Source organism: Mytilus trossulus, chromosome 6 (assembly GCF_036588685.1).
Source record: "Mytilus trossulus isolate FHL-02 chromosome 6, PNRI_Mtr1.1.1.hap1, whole genome shotgun sequence".
In the NCBI taxonomy this organism is placed as follows: Eukaryota; Metazoa; Mollusca; class Bivalvia; order Mytilida; family Mytilidae; genus Mytilus; species Mytilus trossulus.
The window spans coordinates 67896929-67918655 of record NC_086378.1 but is presented as its reverse complement, the minus strand read 5'-3'; the positions used below and the strand labels follow the sequence as shown (position 1 = coordinate 67918655).

Genomic DNA, 21727 nt, shown 5'->3' with positions numbered 1-21727 from the left:
GTTTAGTATTGCGTTCATTACACCTGGTTATATAGCTAGCTAAACCTCACACTTGTATGACAGTCGCGTCAAATCCATTGCATTCATCTCCAGATCACAAGTATCGGAACAGAATATAAACAAACAAAAACATAAATTAATTGTGCGGTTCTAATTAGAAATGATTACAGTTAAAACACAGCTGCATCATACATTAAAGTTAACGGTCAATCAGACAGTCTGCTTAAGTTCATGAAAACAATAAGTGCAAGTTTCAGCCTATGACAGTTTTCAGATAAAAAAAAAAGACGATTTTTAAGTTTGCTGAACGTGTTGTGGCTGATATTATACGTGCATATTCAACTTGAACAAAATAACAATAAATCCAGTAGATAGGTTCGTAATTGAATGTCTTCATTGACTTTGTCTTGTGTAAAAAGCTCTCTTGAAATCCCCGCGGGTTTAAGCAACTTTGAAGTAAGTGCTTCGGTACTTTCATAGTTTATAATGATGAGGATGACGATAATAACTATAATGATGAGGATGACGATAATAACGATGTCTGGCCTTGAAGGCATACAATTTTGCTCAGTGCTTGTATCACAAAAATCATGCTCGAAACATGAAATTTAGCAATTTGATTGGTTGAATTTCGAGTCCGAGTACAACATCATGCTCGAAAATTTTATGACCGTGAGGCCTGATGTCCAGTGGTAATAATACATATATACACCCAGAATGACAGTATGCTTTATGTTATTAACACGTTTTGTAATAGACAATCTGAGTCAGATATTGGACGCATTTTTCAGAAGATACAAATAACTTTGTAAGAAGACATGCCAAGACACATTATTCTAACTTCATTCGTACCAGTCTCGATCAAATGCTTTCACTACTTATAAACGAATGTTTTCTTAACCTTCATTATTTCTTTGATAAAAGCAATGTTACATGTAAAATCATGGAAAAGCCATTGGTTTTTTTTTACGGAAAGCAGGAACAATAAGCTAGGTCAACAGTGTAGTATTCCGGACGTCAACACAACAAACGGCATGCAAATATATGTATGGGGGATAAGTATACCATTATTTACACATCAGACTGTACTAGTTATACCATAACTTTGGATACACCAAACTAGGTACTTCATCTCTGAGTAACAGCTAGGCAATGTACGCCCTCAATTTTATAGAATTAATTCATAACTTTTTGTTTCATTTGTATTCATCTGTCAAATGTGTGTGTTCTGCAAGGTTCAGCAGTCCTTACCCTTTCCATTTGATACATGTATCTATATAACCTAACAAAAATCATTCTGCATACAATATAGTTTGATTTAAATACGTAAGAACTAACTAATTGTTTTTAATACGTATATATATATATACGTACTTCTTTCCTTTTTGAACGCGCCCAAAATGGTGGTGTAACATCTTCCGAAGTCTATTCAATGTTTTTGGCAAACTATTTCGCTCTGGCTGTTTCTAGTGGTCGTCTTACACCTGCAGTGTTGTGAGATACTTTTCGTTCCACGTTGAAGTTTTAAGGTGACTTACAGCAATTACAGCGCTGTTCCTTAGCTTAATTTTTGTATGTGTTCTTTTAATGTGCTTATAATATTCATTTTGTGTCACGGATCGATACCCCATATTCTTTTGTTTTTCTATGGAAAAAAATTCTTTTACAAAAAAAAAATATTTGTATATTCCAAACTTCGATTTTTTTTAATAACGTAAATGATTTTTAATTTTAAAAAGGAGGTTATTATGAGATGATATAACCACCTTGATTTTAAGAACTAAACGAAAAAGAGAATTGTAATATAAAATCTTACGATTCTTTCTTCAAACAAGATTTGTTATCATATGCTAATTACCCATATCATATTTAAATGACCACCCACTGTGGCCATCATGATTATATAAACCCTAATAAATTATAAACATCCGAATGTAAAATTTCGCACGATAGATAATGACAAACAAACGACGGAAATTACATAATAAACCCACAGCGTGTGCATGTAACTCTATCTTAATATGTTTGTCAGTACCTGGATAACCCGAATAATCCAGTCGTTATTTAACGATCACTTCGATCACTCCATTAACCATTTCCTCGAGAAAAGTATTGGATAGGGGGCGCTGAATTATTCGAGTTATTACATGGAGAAAAGGTCTATTTCAAATGTTATTCAAAGATTAGAAGCGACGATTCAATTTCCATTTGTGTATTGTATCTGTCGTGGTTGAAACGGCACCAGGAACATATCAGGATAGACAACAGAAGTCTGTAAGTATCTATTTTATGTATTTATATATGTTAACATAGATATTATAAGCCTTTCATGCCTTCTGTTGACAAATTTTCATAACTATGCACTATTTTGATAGACCACAGATGTCCTTTTCGAACTAAAAGAACCTCTTTGAAAAGACACACCTCAGTCGAATCTTTCTTCTCAAATGAATGCCTGAATGGTCACCAAATTTATACTTGTAATGGGCAGGCATTTTCGAATAATTGTAATAAAAAAGATGTATTAATTCTGACTGCAAGGAATTTCAAATGCCAAATAATATACATGGTATCTCGAGGGAAATGTACACACATTAACAACAGTGAATTTTTCATAAATATTATATAATGGTTAAAGTGTAGCATATACATGATATTATATATCATGTTAAAATTGAGAATGGAAATGGGGAATGTGTCAAAGAGACAACAACCCGACCAAAATAAAAAAAAACACAACAGCAGAAGGTCACCAACAGGTCTTCAATGTAGCGAGAAATTCCCGCACCCGGAGGCGTCCTTCAGCTGGCCCCTAAACAAATATATACTAGTTCAGTGATAATGAACGCCATACTAATTTCCAAATTGTACACAAGAAACTAAAATTTAAATAATACAAGACTAACAAAGGCCAGAGGCTCCTGACTTGGGACAGGCGCAAAAATGCGGCGGGGTTAAACATGTTTGTGAGATCTCAACCCTCCCCCTATACCTCTAACCAGTGTAGAAAAGTAAAAGCATAACAATACGCACATTAAAATTCAGTTCAAGAGAAGTCCGAGTCTGATGTCAGAAGATGTAACCAAAGAAAATAAACAAAATGACAATAATACATAAATAACAACAGACTACTAGCAGTTAACTGACATGCCAGCTCCAGACTTCAATTAAACTGACTGAAAGATTATGATTTCATCATATGAACATCAGGCACAATCCTTCCCGTTAGGGGTTTAGTATCATACCATCATAACATATATGAGAAGAACATAACCCGTGTCATGCCAACAACTGTTTTTAGAATAAATGTGTTTAGTTCCGACGCAAAGACCTTATCAGTAACTCAATATTAACGCCAAAATATGCAATCTTTAATGACTTGACAACAGTATCGTAATTATATCCCTTCTTAATAAGTCTATTCAAAGGTTTTGTAAGTTTATGAGGTGAATACTGACACCTTTGTGCTTTATAAAGAATATTTCCATAAAAAATTGGATGTGAAATACCTGAACGTATAAAAAGTCTGCATGTTGAGCTATATTTACGAATGATGTCTTTATACCGATGATAAAATTTAGTAAATGTTTTGACTAGTTTGTGATATCGAAAACCCTGGTGTAATAATTTTTCAGTAATACATTAATTTCTCTCGTTAAAATCTAAAACATTGTTACATACACGAGCGAATCGTACAAGTTGAGATATATAAACACCGTAAGATGGTGACAAGGGAACGTCACCATCTAAAAACGGATAATTAACGATAGGAAATGAAAAATCATCCCTTTTATCATAAATTTTAGTATTCAGCTTTCCGTTAGTGATATAGATATCAAGATCGAGGAAAGGGCAGTGGTCATTGTTAGTATTAGCTTTATTTAAAGTGAGTTCACCAGGATAAATTTCATTAATATACATACTGAAGTCGTCATTATTGAGAGCCAAAATATCATCCAAATATCTAAAAGTATTATTAAATTTGTTTATCAGATGTTGTTTTGATGGGTCTTTGCTTATTTTTGTCATAAATTGTAACTCGTAACAATACAAAAAGAGGTCCGCAATAAGTGGTGCACAGTTAGTCCCCATTGGAATTCCGATAATCTGACGATATACGGAATCCCCAAAGCGAACAAAAATGTTATCTAGTAAAAATTCAAGGGCATATATAGTATCAAAGCATGTCCAATTAACATAGTTTTTTTGTTTATTGCTACTAAAAAATGACCTAAAAGTGTTTGAACATATATATTCACATTCTGATTTTTTGAATGCCCATTTAATTAGGTGTGTGAATTTTTTCTTAATGAGAATGTGAGGCAATGTGGTATACAGGGTAGAAAAATCAAAACTTTGAACAGATTCAAAATCACCAATATAAGCATGCAATTTATCAAGTACTTCCAACGAGTTCTTGACACTCCAAAAGTAATTTATTCCACTATTTTCGAAGGCCTTATTTGAACAATTTATTATAAGGTTTTTAATTGTACCAAGTGTGCTGGTAAGAATAATAGACAATTTAGTAGTTGAACAATGGCTTGAAGACGAAATAAATCTATATTTGTAAGGGGTTTTGTGTAGCTTCGGAAGCCAATACATAGTTGGAACTTTCATTGTATTTGGCTCTGCTTGTAAAGCGGTGGCTAAAAGTTTATGTTTGTTACAGGTTTCGTTTTCTGAAAATGGAGTCAGTTGGAATGTTGGTGAATTGGTGATTTCCTTTTTCAGAACCTCGATGTAAAATTTACGTCAAACAATAATAATATTATTAGCAGCTTTATCGGCCGGGACAAAAACAAATTCCTTGGCTAGTTCTTTTAGTTTATGTTTGATACGAGAAATAGGTTTATTGTGGTTATTGTTAATAGTAAAATGTTCTTTAAAATGTTGAATACGTATATCAACTATCTTCATTACTGAATTAAAAAAAGAGTCCAAAGATTTTTTGTCAGCTTTTTCCCGTTTTATCCATTTCATACAGTAAGTATGGAGTGAGTCGTGGATGATATTACGACACTCATTCCAATTAATAATTGACGGGGGACGATATTTAGGTCCTTTACTGAGAAATGATTTTAACTCTCGGTCTTGAACGATGTTAAGATCTCCTGTTATAACATGGGAAATGGGTCCATAAATATATTCGGAATTACTGCAATTACATGAAGTAGGTGTATTTTCACTGATATTAACATCTTTACACAATTGACTATAATTAAACACAAATTTCCGGGTAGATTTCTTGTAAATATAACAAATAAGAGGTAGCTCAGTATTGTCAAAATATCCAGGAATTTGTTCTTTAACAGAATGGTCGTTGAATATACCGGCAATATTTACAAAATCAAAGCCTTTATTGACATACTTAATTTTAATAAAATGTTTAATATGATCTTCAGGGCGATCAATTTTGGGAAATAATTTAGAATAACAATATGCCATAATAATTTGAACAATTTCATACTTAGGACTGCTATATGAAATTGTGTTGCAATCCTCCAAAATTTTATTTAACTTATTAACCGGTAACGAACAGAGTTTTGTTAACAGATAATGTCTGCCGTTGTTTTTTGAAATAGAAATTAGGTCCGAAATATTGGTATGATTGGCCCGAAATTTTCTTTGATTGCGATTTGTTCTACAACCGTGAGAACGGTTTTTACAAACAGTTTTAGAAACAATATCCAAAATGTTAACGGAATTGGTTCTAGATATATTACCAATTCCCATGATATTATCATTTAGACCGAGAGGGTAAACTGTCTGTAATTTTTTAATCCAATTTAATTCAATTATTTTCCGTGATCGTACAAACTTTGAATGCGATTCACCAGGCTGCTTATTTACTACTTCTAAAGGTTGAACTGCTAAATATTTAAAAGGATGGTTGTGCTTCTTAAGGTGTTGGTAAATGATACTTTTGAATTTATTAGGTCTTTTAAAACGATACAGATGTTCTTGAGTGCGTTTTGATAAATATCTTCCAGTTTCTCCTACGTACTGAATACCACATCCCGGTTTGTTTCATGTGAGTAAATAAATAATACTGTTTGTTTTTCAAGTAATATCAGTTTCAAAATTTAAAGAAAATGTGCGACCATTAAACGTGGACCTTACCGTATTGTTGGTGGAAAGACGGGGACATGTAAGTCATTTTTTGGCATGACACTTATCGATAGAAGGGTAACCACGATTTTTATTGTTAAAAATGGTAGCGATGGTAGTATTTTTAGATAACCGATTTTGAAAATTGAGACGTGTAGATACCCTTTGAACAAGTTTAGTATTTAGTATTTTTCCGTTTCTTAGTTTCATAATTGTTTTGTTAGTGAATTACATAATAAAGGAGCAAAGATTGGCGTCCAGAATATGAACCAGCATACAATAATTAAGTTAAGTAAAAGTGATAAATTTGTTCGGCTGAAAATGTCGAACGCTATCAGTATTAATTACCCGAAAAAGATAGTGTATATCAGGGTATGACTGATGGCTGACCAATTAGTAGAATGGGGCTGAATATTGAAATACTACTTTTTGATAAACATTCCTAAAGTAATGAACTAGAGCAGTTCTCGCTCGGACACACACTCCATAATCTAGTATATTATAAGAGCATAAACCTGAAGCACGGGGAGGCACTCTACTGCCTCCACACGGCACTAAAGACAAACTCTGTAAAAATTAAAATTGAGAATGGAAATGGGGAATGTGTCAAAGAGACAACAACCCGACCAAAATAAAAAAAAACACAACAGCAGAAGGTCACCAACAGGTCTTCAATGTAGCGAGAAATTCCCGCACCCGGAGGCGTCCTTCAGCTGGCCCCTAAACAAATATATACTAGTTCAGTGATAATGAACGCCATACTAATTTCCAAATTGTACACAAGAAACTAAAATTTAAATAATACAAGACTAACAAAGGCCAGAGGCTCCTGACTTGGGACAGGCGCAAAAATGCGGCGGGGTTAAACATGTTTGTGAGATCTCAACCCTCCCCCTATACCTCTAACCAGTGTAGAAAAGTAAAAGCATAACAATACGCACATTAAAATTCAGTTCAAGAGAAGTCCGAGTCTGATGTCAGAAGATGTAACCAAAGAAAATAAACAAAATGACAATAATACATAAATAACAACAGACTACTAGCAGTTAACTGACATGCCAGCTCCAGACTTCAATTAAACTGACTGAAAGATTATGATTTCATCATATGAACATCAGGCACAATCCTTCCCGTTAGGGGTTTAGTATCATACCATCATAACATATATGAGAAGAACATAACCCGTGTCATGCCAACAACTGTTTTTAGAATAAATGTGTTTAGTTCCGACGCAAAGACCTTATCAGTAACTCAATATTAACGCCAAAATATGCAATCTTTAATGACTTGACAACAGTATCGTAATTATATCCCTTCTTAATAAGTCTATTCAAAGGTTTTGTAAGTTTATGAGGTGAATACTAACACCTTTGTGCTTTATAAAGAATATTTCCATAAAAAATTGGATGTGAAATACCTGAACGTATAAAAAGTCTGCATGTTGAGCTATATTTACGAATGATGTCTTTATACCGATGATAAAATTTAGTAAATGTTTTGACTAGTTTGTGATATCGAAAACCCTGGTGTAATAATTTTTCAGTAATACATAAATTTCTCTCGTTAAAATCTAAAACATTGTTACATACACGAGCGAATCGTACAAGTTGAGATATATAAACACCGTAAGATGGTGACAAGGGAACGTCACCATCTTAAAACGGATAATTAACGATAGGAAATGAAAAATCATCCCTTTTATCATAAATTTTAGTATTCAGCTTTCCGTTAGTGATATAGATATCAAGATCGAGGAAAGGGCAGTGGTCATTGTTAGTATTAGCTTTATTTAAAGTGAGTTCACCAGGATAAATTTCATTAATATACATACTGAAGTCGTCATTATTGAGAGCCAAAATATCATCCAAATATCTAAAAGTATTATTAAATTTGTTTATCAGATGTTATTTTGATGGGTCTTTGCTTATTTTTGTCATAAATTGTAACTCGTAACAATACAAAAAGAGGTCCGCAATAAGTGGTGCACAGTTAGTCCCCATTGGAATTCCGATAATCTGACGATATACGGAATCCCCAAAGCGAACAAAAATGTTATCTAGTAAAAATTCAAGGGCATATATAGTATCAAAGCATGTCCAATTAACATAGTTTTTTTGTTTATTGCTACTAAAAAATGACCTAAAAGTGTTTGAACATATATATTCACATTCTGATTTTTTGAATGCCCATTTAATTAGGTGTGTGAATTTTTTCTTAATGAGAATGTGAGGCAATGTGGTATACAGGGTAGAAAAATCAAAACTTTGAACAGATTCAAAATCACCAATATAAGCATGCAATTTATCAAGTACTTCCAACGAGTTCTTGACACTCCAAAAGTAATTTATTCCACTATTTTCGAAGGCCTTATTTGAACAATTTATTATAAGGTTTTTAATTGTACCAAGTGTGCTGGTAAGAATAATAGACAATTTAGTAGTTGAACAATGGCTTGAAGACGAAATAAATCTATATTTGTAAGGGGTTTTGTGTAGCTTCGGAAGCCAATACATAGTTGGAACTTTCATTGTATTTGGCTCTGCTTGTAAAGCGGTGGCTAAAAGTTTATGTTTGTTACAGATTTCGTTTTCTGAAAATGGAGTCAGTTGGAATGTTGGTGAATTGGTGATTTCCTTTTTCAGAACCTCGATGTAAAATTTACGTCAAACAATAATTATATTATTAGCAGCTTTATCGGCCGGGACAAAAACAAATTCCTTGGCTAGTTCTTTTAGTTTATGTTTGATACGAGAAATAGGTTTATTGTGGTTATTGTTAATAGTAAAATGTTCTTTAAAATGTTGAATACGTATATCAACTATCTTCATTACTGAATTAAAAAAAGAGTCCAAAGATTTTTTGTCAGCTTTTTCCCGTTTTATCCATTTCATACAGTAAGTATGGAGTGAGTCGTGGATGCTATTACGACACTCATTCCAATTAATAATAGTTAATGTGTATTAACGATTAAACTCTGGAAGAAATATAGTCCAGCATGAATACAAATTATTGGGTCCTTTTTGGAAAAAATAAATTTTCTCAAAAAGGTATCTCTTTCTTCAGAGGTTTACATGAAACGTTGATGTCTGTTGTGCAGTGATGTTTTTTTTTCTCTTTCTCCGACGCCTGTATGCGAGACATGGTAGGTATTGCAACCCAGCGGCGCCGACGACGATGGTGTACACTATTTGTTTGAAGATTATATTTCATAAGTTAGACAATTTAAACTTTTCATTCCTTATGTTACGGAATTTCCGTCCGTCATATGTCATTGTCCCGGCAACCTTATTTTGATGGTTCGGTAAACTGCTTGACACATTTTGTTTTGTTAAATGAAAAACTCACTTATTATGAGTAATATAAAACTTATGTTTGGTATATGGGTTCCTAGCAATATTTACATGTTCGTCAGCAAGGTACATGTAGGGTTAACCTGACCGCGACCTTATTCCATGGATCATTTATCAAAGATAAAGTAACTTAAGCAAGACCGTATCTAGATACTATAACTAGTCAGTCATCTATATTTGGTGTATTGGTTATTGAAATGATTGTAAGGTGTACATATCCACCCGATAGGTTCCGTCTGACCTTGGCCTCAATTTCATGGTTCATTGGTCAATGTATAGTGTTTGTGGTTTGGTCTATTTCTCAAATGCCTTTAGCAGTAGGGTCACTATATAATGTGTATCATGTTTGGAATCATTGTCAGCTGGAAATGTCGGTCTGACAGGTTTCAATTGAATTCGACCCCATTTTTATGGTTCATTGAACAATGTTTATTTGTGTGGCTGGGTCAATTTTTCGGGCATTTTAAGCAATACATGTAGGACAATGATATTGGTGTATGGAACAACCATGACAACTGTGGTATCATGTCTATCTGTCGGGGTTAACATGACCTTAACGTATTTGTTTGATGTTAAGATGTTGTATTAAGATCCGATTCTCAGGTACTATTAGCAATACTAGAACACCCACGAAATCGCGGGCATATACAGCTTGCATTTTGTGAACTGTTGTAGGATGATTTTTTGTAAAAGATATTATGTATGGAGAATTTCATAAAAGGTATCAAAAGCCATCTCCCTTTTTTCAAAGTCCGATATTTGTTTCCTTTCGGTTAAATTCAATATTTTTGTGTCTCTGGTCTCAGACCACAAGTATTCTTCTCCTTTGCAACAATGCATCTTTTGGTAAAAGTCAAATTAAATCAAAAATTTGCACCGCTTCAAACATGAAATAAATGTAACTGCTTATATATAGACCTTATTAGTCTAATAAAATATGCTTCTAGGACAATCCATCAGTGTTTTTTTAGGGCATTATTAACATGCCAATGGTAGGATATGGATCTTGTATAAATGGCTAAGACCGACTAAGGGTAATTTGAGGGGAGGTCGGAGGGGTCCTGATCCCTAAATCCCGGGCTTAAAAACATGAAATCCCGTAATGCAGAATTTAAAGAAATGCATATCCCAAAATTGAAAAATATATTCCCGGATCCCGCAAGGGTCAATCCCCAAATCCCGAGGTCCCGTAAAAGCCCTGCCTCCCTCTTATCCCTACCCTACTTTTTTTCTTGCCAACTCTCTACTTTCAATTTCAACAATAAATTTTATGCCCCAGCTTTGGGCATTGTGTTTTCTAGTCTGCGAATCTGTGCGTTCGTCCATTTGTTCGTCCGTCCGTCTGTCCCGCTGCAGATTGAGGTTTTTGGTCGAGACATGATAATTAATTTATCATGGTAGAAGGAAGAGAAGCGAAACACAAAATGAGGTTTTCTCGGTTAATAGCAGTCATGACAACAATCATACATTGTAGCTTTGCATTGCTAATGTTAAGTATACGTGATATTTGTAGTAAAACCTCCATTCTAAAGACTTTCAACATGATTTGAATATGTAAGAAAAAGGCGAAACATTTGCACTCATATTTTGGTAATAAAATGTGTTAAGTGTTGACTTAAAATATATTTTTGTATCAGAGTGCCGAAGGCGCATCTTTAACACTTTGAGTGGAAAATTGATGTTTTGTTGAAGGGTGGGAATGTGTTGGGTACATTACTCATACTTTTGCCTGTGGAAGCTGCTGTTCGTTTTTGGAACACGTCTTACTTGTTTTCTGGTATGTTGAATGGTGTAGGTAAAAGTATTGTCAACACCAGTCCTGTATTTTGTTTAAGACTTAATGAAACCTGTTTTTTTTAATTGTTATTTGTGTCTTCAGTTCGCTGTCTCCTAGGCATGAACCATTCACCTGTTTTAAGACTCTACGGTTGATTGATTGATTGATTGATCATGACTGGCTGAATGTCTAATGACAAATATTACATGCATATTCAGGAAGTTGGGAACGATTCATGCCAATCCTGATAAAAATAAAGAAATATGCCTGAAGAAAAACAATAACCATGATAATAGAGTAAGTGTTTCTGCATTTTAAACTTCAAAATATTTCTTGTAGGGTGAGAAAAATGTTATGAAACACCAGCAAAAAAGACTAGATTTTTATTCAGTCCCGACTTATACAGTGTTTCTGAAGATTGAGATTAGGTATGTAATAATGAGATTTAAATTTGATAGAGTGTTGACTTTTAAATAGTAAAAGTTTAATGAGTTACTGTACGTTAATCCCTTTTTTGTATAAAAAATCAACAATTACTGTTCAAGTGCATAGCATAGCCATTTTTATCTTGCTGTATCCAGAGGCAATAGATATATATATATATAAGAAGATGTGGTATGGGTGCCAATGCGACAACTCTCCATCAAAGTCACAATTTATAAAAGTAAATCATTGTAGGTCAAAGTACGGATTTTAACACGGAGCAAGACTGTTATAAATGACAATAAAGAGAGTGAATGTAAACAAAATAGACATCATGATTTAGATTAAAAGAAAGACGAGCAGTTTCTTCATCAAATATAATGAATTTTGGTATGATAACTAAAAATATTTGAAATTGTTTTGAATTTGTCGTTACTTCTTTCAGATCAGGCCTATCCAGAAGCCAGAAAAAGGACAATTCATGGCACGTACATCTACAGAGAGAGACATGTTTAAAAAAACAGATTTATTTTCAATTTAAGAAAAACCTGTTGAACTATTACTATTTCTAATCTGTTTATTTACATTTATATGTTGATATTTTGTTTTTTAAAATTGCTGCACAGTATTTCTATTCAGTCCCACATAAAAAAATCAGCTGAAGAAATTGATATTTTCATATTTCAAGGGAGTGTCCTTTTGCATTGTTGATAGCAGATATATGTATTGTATTGTATTGTCAGATCGCAACTTCAAATAATATAAAATACTTTTTTTATGAATGTTATATGTCTTTGAATAGACATGAAAGATAGAAAATTATATAGGAACACAATTTTCTATGACCTAAATGTATTGCCATGGTAAATTTATTATGTGAACATATCAAATATTATCAAAAACGTCGCTGGTTTAATTTAAAATAAAATTATTCTCTGTAGCCAGATGTAATCATACAGATCAGTGTAATTTTTCCTAAACAAATTTTACATATTTTTATAACCAGAATAAATTTATTCTGTGTCTCAACCTTCACATTATTACTGGACTATCAAAATAAATTTATTTTATTTATCATAAAACTTTTAATCCACATTGAATGTAGAATAAATTTATTCTGTGTCGCCACCTTAATATGATAACTGTACTTTCAGAATAAATTTATTTTATATATTATTATACAAGACAAAAATAACATTGAACATAGAATAAATTTATTCTGTGTCTCAACCTCACCATACAGATTACTTTATTACTTTTATTTCAAAATAAATTTATTTTATATATTATTATAATCATAAATGACATTAAATGTAGAATAAATTTATTCTGTATCACAGCCTCACCATACAGATTACTGGACTTTCAAAATAAATTTATTTTAAATATTGTTATAATCATAAATGACATTAAATGTAGAATAAATTTATTCTATGATTTTCTTGAACTGATAATAGATATCAAGGCTCTTTATAATAAATGTATTTTATAAATGATTATATACAGAAAGCATCATGCATTTAGAATAAATTTATTCTAAGTTGCATCATTCACGGAGAGTTGAATGAAAATGGACAGTAAAGTGTAGAATTCAGTATAAATTTATTTTGAAATGTATCAAATAAATACTAATTTTACAGAATTGTCTTTGTTTTTCATGATTTTTTCTCAAATACAAGGGTTATAGAATAAATTTATTACGTTCTTGTCCTATTTTGGCCTCTAATTGCACTTGTCAGAAATTAGAGTGAAAAAAGAGGAAAATTGGTTTTTTCCTTTTTTATTCTGCTCTCTGTTTACAGAACCTGAACTTTCTCAAGCTACACCTAATCATCAGACCTGGATCTCATCAGGAACTCCAGTGGTAATTTATTATTATTATTTTTTAAATTGATTGGCTTGCACAAAACATTTCCATAATGACTACAAGAGTTCTAGTTAATTCTGATTTAAAAGGCATTGATATGATTTTTAGTTAAATAGGAATACATTTTCTTGAATATCAAATCCATTGAAAAAATATAAAGATTTTTGTAACTTATTACTACAGGTATTGTTTAGAACCAATTTTCAAGACAAAATAGTTTATAGGTTGGCACCTGATTTATAAACAAGCTTTTTTAAGGAGCAACAAAATATTTATGTTATAGTCATGAGGGTTGCAAAAGGAATACCTTCAGTGGCGGATCCAGAAAGTTTCAAAAGTGGGGGCCCACTGACTGACCTAAGAGGGGGCCTGCTTCAGTCATGCTTCAGTGATTCTCTATATAAGCAACCAAATTTTTTCCCCAAAAATGGGGCCCTTGCCCCCTGCCCCCCCCCCCCCCCCCCCCCAATCCGCCTCTGACCTGTATGGCAAACAACAGTTAAAATTCTTAACAAATGACTGTTTTTTACCTATAACTCCAATTTCTACCATAAATTTTTTTTAATGAAAATTATTTTTGACCTCTTACAATTCAAGATAAGGTTAGGCAGCAAGCATTTGATTTTGGGGAGGGGGACTATGTTTTTTTTGGGGGAAAAAAAGTTTTGTTTCCAGGTTTTGATGAAAAAATCATTTGTTTAGACCCTAAGAAAAAAAAATTGTATCACCCTCACGTGCCACTATATGTAATGCTAATGTATATAAAAAGGCGATAAAAAAAAGTTTGCACAGAAAAAAAACCATAGCCCCCCCCCCCCCCCCCCCCAAATCAAATGGTTGCTGCCTTGTTTGGACAAATCACAGCATCTTTGAACCAAATGAATAAAAACTTAAGCTGAAAATGACTGTTAAAGGGCATTTCTACCCTTATAGTTATTATGGTTATATAAGTTTTAAAAATTGTTTTTTCAAAAAATGTCTATATCAGTCTTAAGTTGTTTTTTTCATTCTTTCCAGGTGACCTTCAATCCAAGGCAGCACCTAGTAAATGAACAAGATATTGACTTTGCAAGTTCCCTAGCAGCAGACAGGGAAAAGGTTTGTAATACAAGATTAAACATTTGATTTCAAATTAAGGAAATATAACATTTTATTCATCTAAGTTTAATATAGTTGTTTCTTCAATTTGACATTTCATTCTAAAACAAACCATTAGCCACAGGTTTAGGTACTAACTGAAGAAAATTATAATTTCAAAAAAAAAAATTTAATGTATCCTGATCAATATATCTGGTTGAATTAAAAAGTTTTATAATTGATTTTGTAAGACACACTAGGTTGTGTTTTATTCAATTTAGTTTTAGTTTTTAGTTTAAAAGCTTCATACTAAATTAGAATAATATGTAGTTTTCTATTTGCAAAATTATAGAAATAATTTAGTAAAAATAAATATGTCTCATTTACAAATATGTGCTACACATGAATATAAAGTTTGTAAAAAACAGCAGTGTTTTCCCTAGAGGGTTTATGCATGGTGGTACCCCCATGCATTAATTTAGGCCCCCATCCTTCAATCTTGAAATTCTTTATTACTCTATACAAGTCCCCATCCTTCAAAATTCATGCCCACCATCCATTCAGCCAATCCCACCATCCTTTAAAACATTTCTAGGGAAAACACTGAAACAGTATATAAAGTTCATGTTATTGAAGAAAGAAAACATCATACTAAAGTTTATTAAGATTTACATTTTGTTCTATTATTATCTTGTTTTAGAGTTGTTTACATTGAAACTTTTCTTTACAATATTACATGCTTATAATGTTTTATGAATTATAGGAGGAGTCTAGACAGGCAGCAAGAGCTCGCAGAACATTGGAGCGTACTGAAAGGACTAGGCAAAGAGAACAAAGAAAAGAGGAAATAGAACAGGTTTGTAATTATCACATTACAATTTTTATTTTAAAGAAAAAGAAATATTACCGGTAAACAATCAAGAAAATGGATATATGTGATAATACTATTAAAAAACTAAGAAATTGAAGAAATTTTGTTTTGTTTTGTTTGATAAACAGCTCAAACTGAGGAATCATACAAGAAATTGTTACAGCTCTTTGAATCAGCACAAATTCATAGACTATTAGCTTTACAAATCTTTCAATGTTCTTGCGGTCATCTAGTATTTGAAATAGAATATTCTCATTTGATAGCTGTATAATGCTTGGTCACAGGATAAAAGAATCTGTAATTGAAGAGATATCATTTTACACAGAATATTCATTTAATTATTGTTTGTGCTGTTTTATATAGGCTGAACTTTTTATAATTTCTATACCACATACACTAGTAAAATAAAGGTGTCAATAAAGTTATGGTGACAATTTACTTTAAATTTTTATATGCCTATTTATGGATTACTGGTGTCTGTTCGTCTGTCCATACCTCAGTCTGTCTGCCCCTCAGTCTTCAACATGTCTGTACAATAAATCAAAAACCTTTAACATTTATAATAGCATATTTGCCTGCCTGGAACTTAGGTGATTTGTTTATATTTATAAACATGAGGTCCCTTATGTTTATGTATAAATTTTGTGTTTTATTTTCCAAGACTTGTTTTTTTCTATCTTTAAATTTTCATATATTTAAATTTTTATTTTTCAGAGTAAGACAATATAAATCATTAAAATGGGCAATTTCCCAGCTCTAAGCTTTTCATAAAACGTAGGTCACTAGTTTATACCTATAGATAATACCCTTGTAATTATTATTCATGAATTTCTGATATAAAATTGAGAATTTATTGAACTTTATTCTTTGAAAAGAGACATGCATATCATGTTTTTCACAAATAAGCAGTGAAATCCATATGTTCTTGCTTAAGAAAGAATTTGCCACTAAGTAATATTCCAGGGTGGAACATAATATATTCCTTTTGTTTTCAGCTACAAACAAAGGCTGTTGGAGATCTGCAAATCTTATTCATAACATCTCTAGCTGAGGATCATGTCTCACTTGTATTTGTGTTACCAGACCAGACAGTCTTAGAAAAGACTTTATCTAAAAAAACATCTTCTGAGGTAACTATTTACTTATTGTTTTCTCTAGGGATACAGTACATAATATTCAGAGATGGGTCCAATTACCTTCAATATAATTGATTAAATTACAATTACTTTGTCAGTTCTGTATGATTAGATAAATTTAATGATAACACAATTTCTAGAAGTTGTTGATTTTAAAAATATTAGTTTATTAGTAATATAAAAAAGTGGTATGATTGCCAATGAGACAACTCATAAGAGACCAAGTGACATAAATTACGATATAAGTATTGACCTTAGAGTCATATGAAACCTCAAATTACAAAACAAATATGCACATGTTTTTATAACTTAATGGATAGTTTTCATTTTGAAACTGATGTACACATACTTTTTTCTAAAAATTGCTTTAATTTGTCCGCATTTAGAAGAAGTTTATTTCTTTTTAATAATTACTTGCTTCAAGGAAGCATTTTGCCGACATATTTTTTGCATGCAAAATAAGGCAAGTAACCTTAGCATGACCCTTCTTGTAAAAATGGGGTGATTGCAATAAGTTATTATCTGATTGTACGTGTTACATGTCTGCTTTATATCCATGATTCTTTGATGATTGTTCTCTATAAGGTGACAATCTGTTAACTATAAGGCTTCAAGCCATGATGAATAATCAGCCGCCCTATTATCACTTCGTATCAGACAGACAGGATAAAAGATTGACAATTACACAATATGTTAGCTTAAAAAATGATAAAATTGTGCACTGAACACTTAAGTTTATGACATATTAATGCATTGGTTCAGGAATCGGATAAACATTATTTTTTACCAGACACTTGTTTTATATGACTTTAATGATATCATATTATGTCACTGGCTATCATGTTAATTATGAAATATTGACTTAATTTCAATTTGTATCAAATCCAAGTACTTTTAAATCTGAAATAATGAATTTATGTTTTAATGCTGTTGCTGGGTCTGTGAATTACTTATAAGTTTATTTTCTCAACTCTTCAGGTTCTTCACCTGTATGTAGAGGCATGTACAGATGTTGTTTTGGCAAAGCTTGTGTATTGTGGTCAGCTACTAGTAAGAGAGGATTCAACTATAGAAAGCCTTGGTATAACAGGGAACTCCAGAATCATTGTTGAAGAGAATCTTGAGGTAGATATTCATAAATGAAATTAGATTAATTATATTTTAGCTTGGGGCAACAGTTTTCTTATATTGGAATTTTTTTCTTATTTGAACCCATAAAAATATACATTTTGTTTGTATTTGGGAAACAGACCAAAATTTCTCTAATAGTTGGGTTGATTTTAAGGGTTTATTTTCCAGACGATTCAGTCTGCTTGAAATTTTGTAAGAGAATTATTTCCAAAACATAAGGTACAAGGCGATGATTTCTTAATTTAAAATACAGATATTATAATCCAATTTAACTATATAAAAAATGTGTACTGGAGTATGATAATTTAAGATTTTATAATGCATAATGTGTCAACAAACAAAATATCATAGAAATCATTCTTTTTAAAAAAAAATTAAATTTGGAATATGTTTTTTCTTTTTTCAAACATTTAGAACATATAATTTATACTTCCGTAAAAACCAAATTCACTAAATGATTGCATGGCATTCAAATTTACTGATATTTCTGCTTTATTTATAATCAAAGCACTGATATAAGTTTCTTTGGACCGTTTATCAAAACATAAAAAAAACTAGTATGTTAAGTATTTGCCTCACTAGAATTCAATGTATCCTTTGCCAACATTAAGTAAAAGTCTTGCAGATGAACAGAATAACCACAGGTTACATTTTATGATTGTTAAGCATGTTCATTATGTATGAATGCATTCACTATATCGAAACCTATAAAAACCTTGATTACAAATCGTAAGATCATTTCATGCCCAAAATTCAAAGTATGATGTATTGCCATGTAGTATAAGATGCTGACTCAAGCAAGACTCAAGCAAGAAGTCAGTCTGCAGTTCACAAGATCTAAAACATAATGGGAATCATTTTTAAGTTAATTAAGAATTCAACCAATATTTCACTTATATTCTGTACATTTTGTATGCGACCACACTTGTATTCGTTTAATTTGTATCGGGTCTATATCAAAAGACTTGTCCCTTTGGAAATATTTTTATGTACACTATGAAGACAGATTCTGATTTTCACCTTCATTTTTTAGGAAATCCTTGATGATAGCAGCTCTGAAGAAGAACCTGAAGATTCAGAACCTATCAACCTCCTTAATGTAAATGGTAAGAAATTATTTAATAGGAGTGTTTGCCCAATTTTTTATACGACCGCAAATATCATCCATTTAAGACACTGGGTTTTTGCACTATGACTTTTGTATAAATAAAAAGAAATCTATGAAATTTAAACACAAGGTTTATGACTGCAAAATCAAGGTTGTGTTTGGTTTTGGGGGTTTTGGTCCCAAAAGTTTAGGAATTAGGGGCCAAAAAGAGCCCAAATAAATATTTTTCTTGGTTTTCGCACAATAACTTTAGAATAAGTAAACCATAAGGTTTATGCCCACAAAAGAAAGGTTTGGATTGATTTGGGGTGTCTTTATCCCAATAGGTTAGGAATGAGGGGCCAAAAAACAGTCACAAATAAGCATTTTTCCTGGTTTTTGCACAATAACTTTAGTTTAAGTAATTAGAAATCTATAAAACTTTAAAATAAGGTTTATGACTACCAAAGGAAGGTTGGGATTGATTTTGGGAGATTTGGTCCCTACAGTTGAGTTAGGATAAAGGGGTCAAAAGGGAACAAAATCAAACTTAGTTTGATTTTAACAAAAAATGAATTCTTTGGGTTCTTTGATATGCTGAATATAGACATGTACCTAGATTTTATTATTATGGGCCCAGTTTTGAAGTTTGGCCAAATCAGGGTCCAAAATTAAACTTCATTTCAACAAAAACTGAATATATGGGGTTCTCCAATATGCTGAATTTAACCATGTATTTAGATTTTGGATATTGGACCGTAATAGGTAAATGTCCAATTTAAATTTTTGTTTTTGAGTTTAAGTTCTTAGACCACATTCATTCTTTGTCAAAAACCGATGTTGTGTCTATCTAATCACAATCCAAATTCAGAGCTGTATCAAGCTTAAATGCCCCAAATTTTCTGGGGTTTGACCTCTGCTGTCGTATAAAGCTGCGCCCTGCAGATTATCTGTTTTTATGACAAATTGAAACATTGACGGCAAATTTTAAATTCTATCAGTAGGGAACAATTGACAACAAAGATGTAGTGGCATGATTATCATGAGACTTACAATTATCCCTGTTATAGACAAAGTGACCTAGTTGCTAGGAAAGTTATTTGTCCCAACTTAATTATTGCCATCAACAATGCAAATACATATGGCATGCTGTTTTATTATTTGTTTTAACTTTAAGATATCTCATAAACTGATATCTTATATATTTACATGCTCCTCCCTAACACGGTGGGGGCATAAAGTTTTATCTGTTGGTATATTCATCCTTTTGTTCATTTGCGTTGAAATCCAAAAGTTTCTGTTCTTTGACTTAAGGAAGTTTGCCACACAGATTAACGATAACAAGCTTTTCAAAACATTAGTTTATATTGATAGGGGTTTATAAAGGAACCAAAAAAGCAAAAAAAAAATATATATGATATGTCAATGTGCTTGTGAAAACAATTAAAAAATAACAAAGATTTTGTAAGACCTTTACAGATGGCTTATCATTACATATGTAAAAGATTTACAAAAAGAAAAATAGATTTTTTGATTGCATTTTAATTGTGACTTTAATTTTCAGATCTCACAGATTTAGAAACAAGAAGAGACAGGATTCGAGAAGGCCTTCTTCCTGCCATCAATGTCACTATAAGAAGAGAAGACATCATTCAAGATGTACTCACTACTTACAGAGAGCACCCAGACATTATTCACCACCACATCAATTGTACTTTTGTTGGGGAAGAAAATGCTCTAGACTTAGAGGGTGTGACTAGGGAAATGTTTTCTGTTTTTTTTATGGCCGTCATTATGAAGTTTTTCATCGGGAACCAACATAAACTCCCTAGAGTTGATGCAAGAACTTTATTTAATGGGACCCTTCAGTTGATAGGTAAAATCATCAGTCATGCATATGTGTTGTGTAATTATCTTCCTCAAGGAATTTCACCGCTTCTTTACATCTTTGCTGGCAATGGCATATATACTGATGAACTCCTTTTGCAAACATTTTCATCATTTATCACTGAAACAGATAGTAACCTTGTGAACCATCTATTATCAAACACAAATTGGGACGGCCTACACGCTGAGATTGTAAATCTCATCTCTACATATGGAGGTTTTGAGGTACCAACAAAAGCTAATGTTAAACAGACTATTCTTGACTTGGCGAAAATAAATATGACTGTTATCCCATGTGTTCCTATTTCTAAAATCAAAGTGGGTATGGACTGCTACCATTTGTTATGGAACGGTGTTACTGAACATGTGATTATTAATTTAATGAATCAATACAAACCGACACATTTGAAAGTCATCAACCTAATATCCTATACAACATCAGATGACCCAACCCTATGTTCCTTAGAAGAAAAGGTCAAGACTTATTTTGAAAGATTCATCAGAAGCCTTTCCAACCAACAACTTCTCCATTTTCTTAAGTTTTGGACATCAAGTGACATTTTATGTTTACCCAGGCTTTACGTTTCTTTCAATTCCACTGAAGGCTTCAACAGAAGACCTATTGCAAACACTTGTTCAGCTACTTTTCAAATAAGCCGTTTTTATTTTTCTGCCGATGAACTTACAGAAGAATGTTCCTTCATCCAAGCATATCTTGGATGTGCAGGATGAAGGTCATTCTTAGAATATGAGCCTGAGGCTCGAAAGTAATGAATTAGCTTAACTTCTCTTTGAGGGGTGAAGCTTACATATAATATCTCTGTTTAAAGAAACGAACTATAGTATAATACCTGACCAGACCATATAGCTGGCCAGTGACCTTGACCCTAGTATATAAGCACCTGTTCCATAATAACTTGTCATAATTTAAAGCAAGTTTGTGTCGACCAAATATAACACCCAGTGGAAAAGGGTGGGTCTGACTGATTATCCCTAGGGTGGGAATTAAT

The 21727-nt window shown here is 32.2% G+C and overlaps 1 protein-coding gene and 1 long non-coding RNA gene across 2 annotated transcripts; both read left to right on the top strand.

Annotated features, from left to right (window-relative positions):
* Window positions 1-2018: 2018 nt before the first annotated feature.
* LOC134723694 (uncharacterized) lies at window positions 2019-12596 on the top strand. The gene is made up of 3 exons (XR_010108158.1): window positions 2019-2274; window positions 11578-11666; window positions 12107-12596. It is a non-coding gene; the product is annotated as an uncharacterized LOC134723694 (long non-coding RNA).
* A 635-nt stretch (window positions 12597-13231) lies between these two features.
* On the top strand, window positions 13232-21449 carry LOC134722956 (uncharacterized). The gene is made up of 8 exons (XM_063586590.1): window positions 13232-13238; window positions 13464-13525; window positions 14546-14626; window positions 15369-15461; window positions 16472-16606; window positions 17591-17737; window positions 18777-18849; window positions 20395-21449. The coding sequence occupies exons 1-8, from the start codon at window positions 13232-13234 to the stop codon at window positions 21447-21449; spliced, it is 1653 nt and encodes a 550-aa protein (XP_063442660.1).
* Window positions 21450-21727: the final 278 nt, after the last annotated feature.

Bases quoted from the DNA above. Each gene is read 5' to 3' on its own strand.
- LOC134722956 (XM_063586590.1), top strand. The intron at 13,526-14,545 runs GTAATTTATTAT...CATTCTTTCCAG, and splicing joins TCTCATCAGGAACTCCAGTG to GTGACCTTCAATCCAAGGCA. The intron at 14,627-15,368 runs GTTTGTAATACA...TATGAATTATAG, and splicing joins TAGCAGCAGACAGGGAAAAG to GAGGAGTCTAGACAGGCAGC.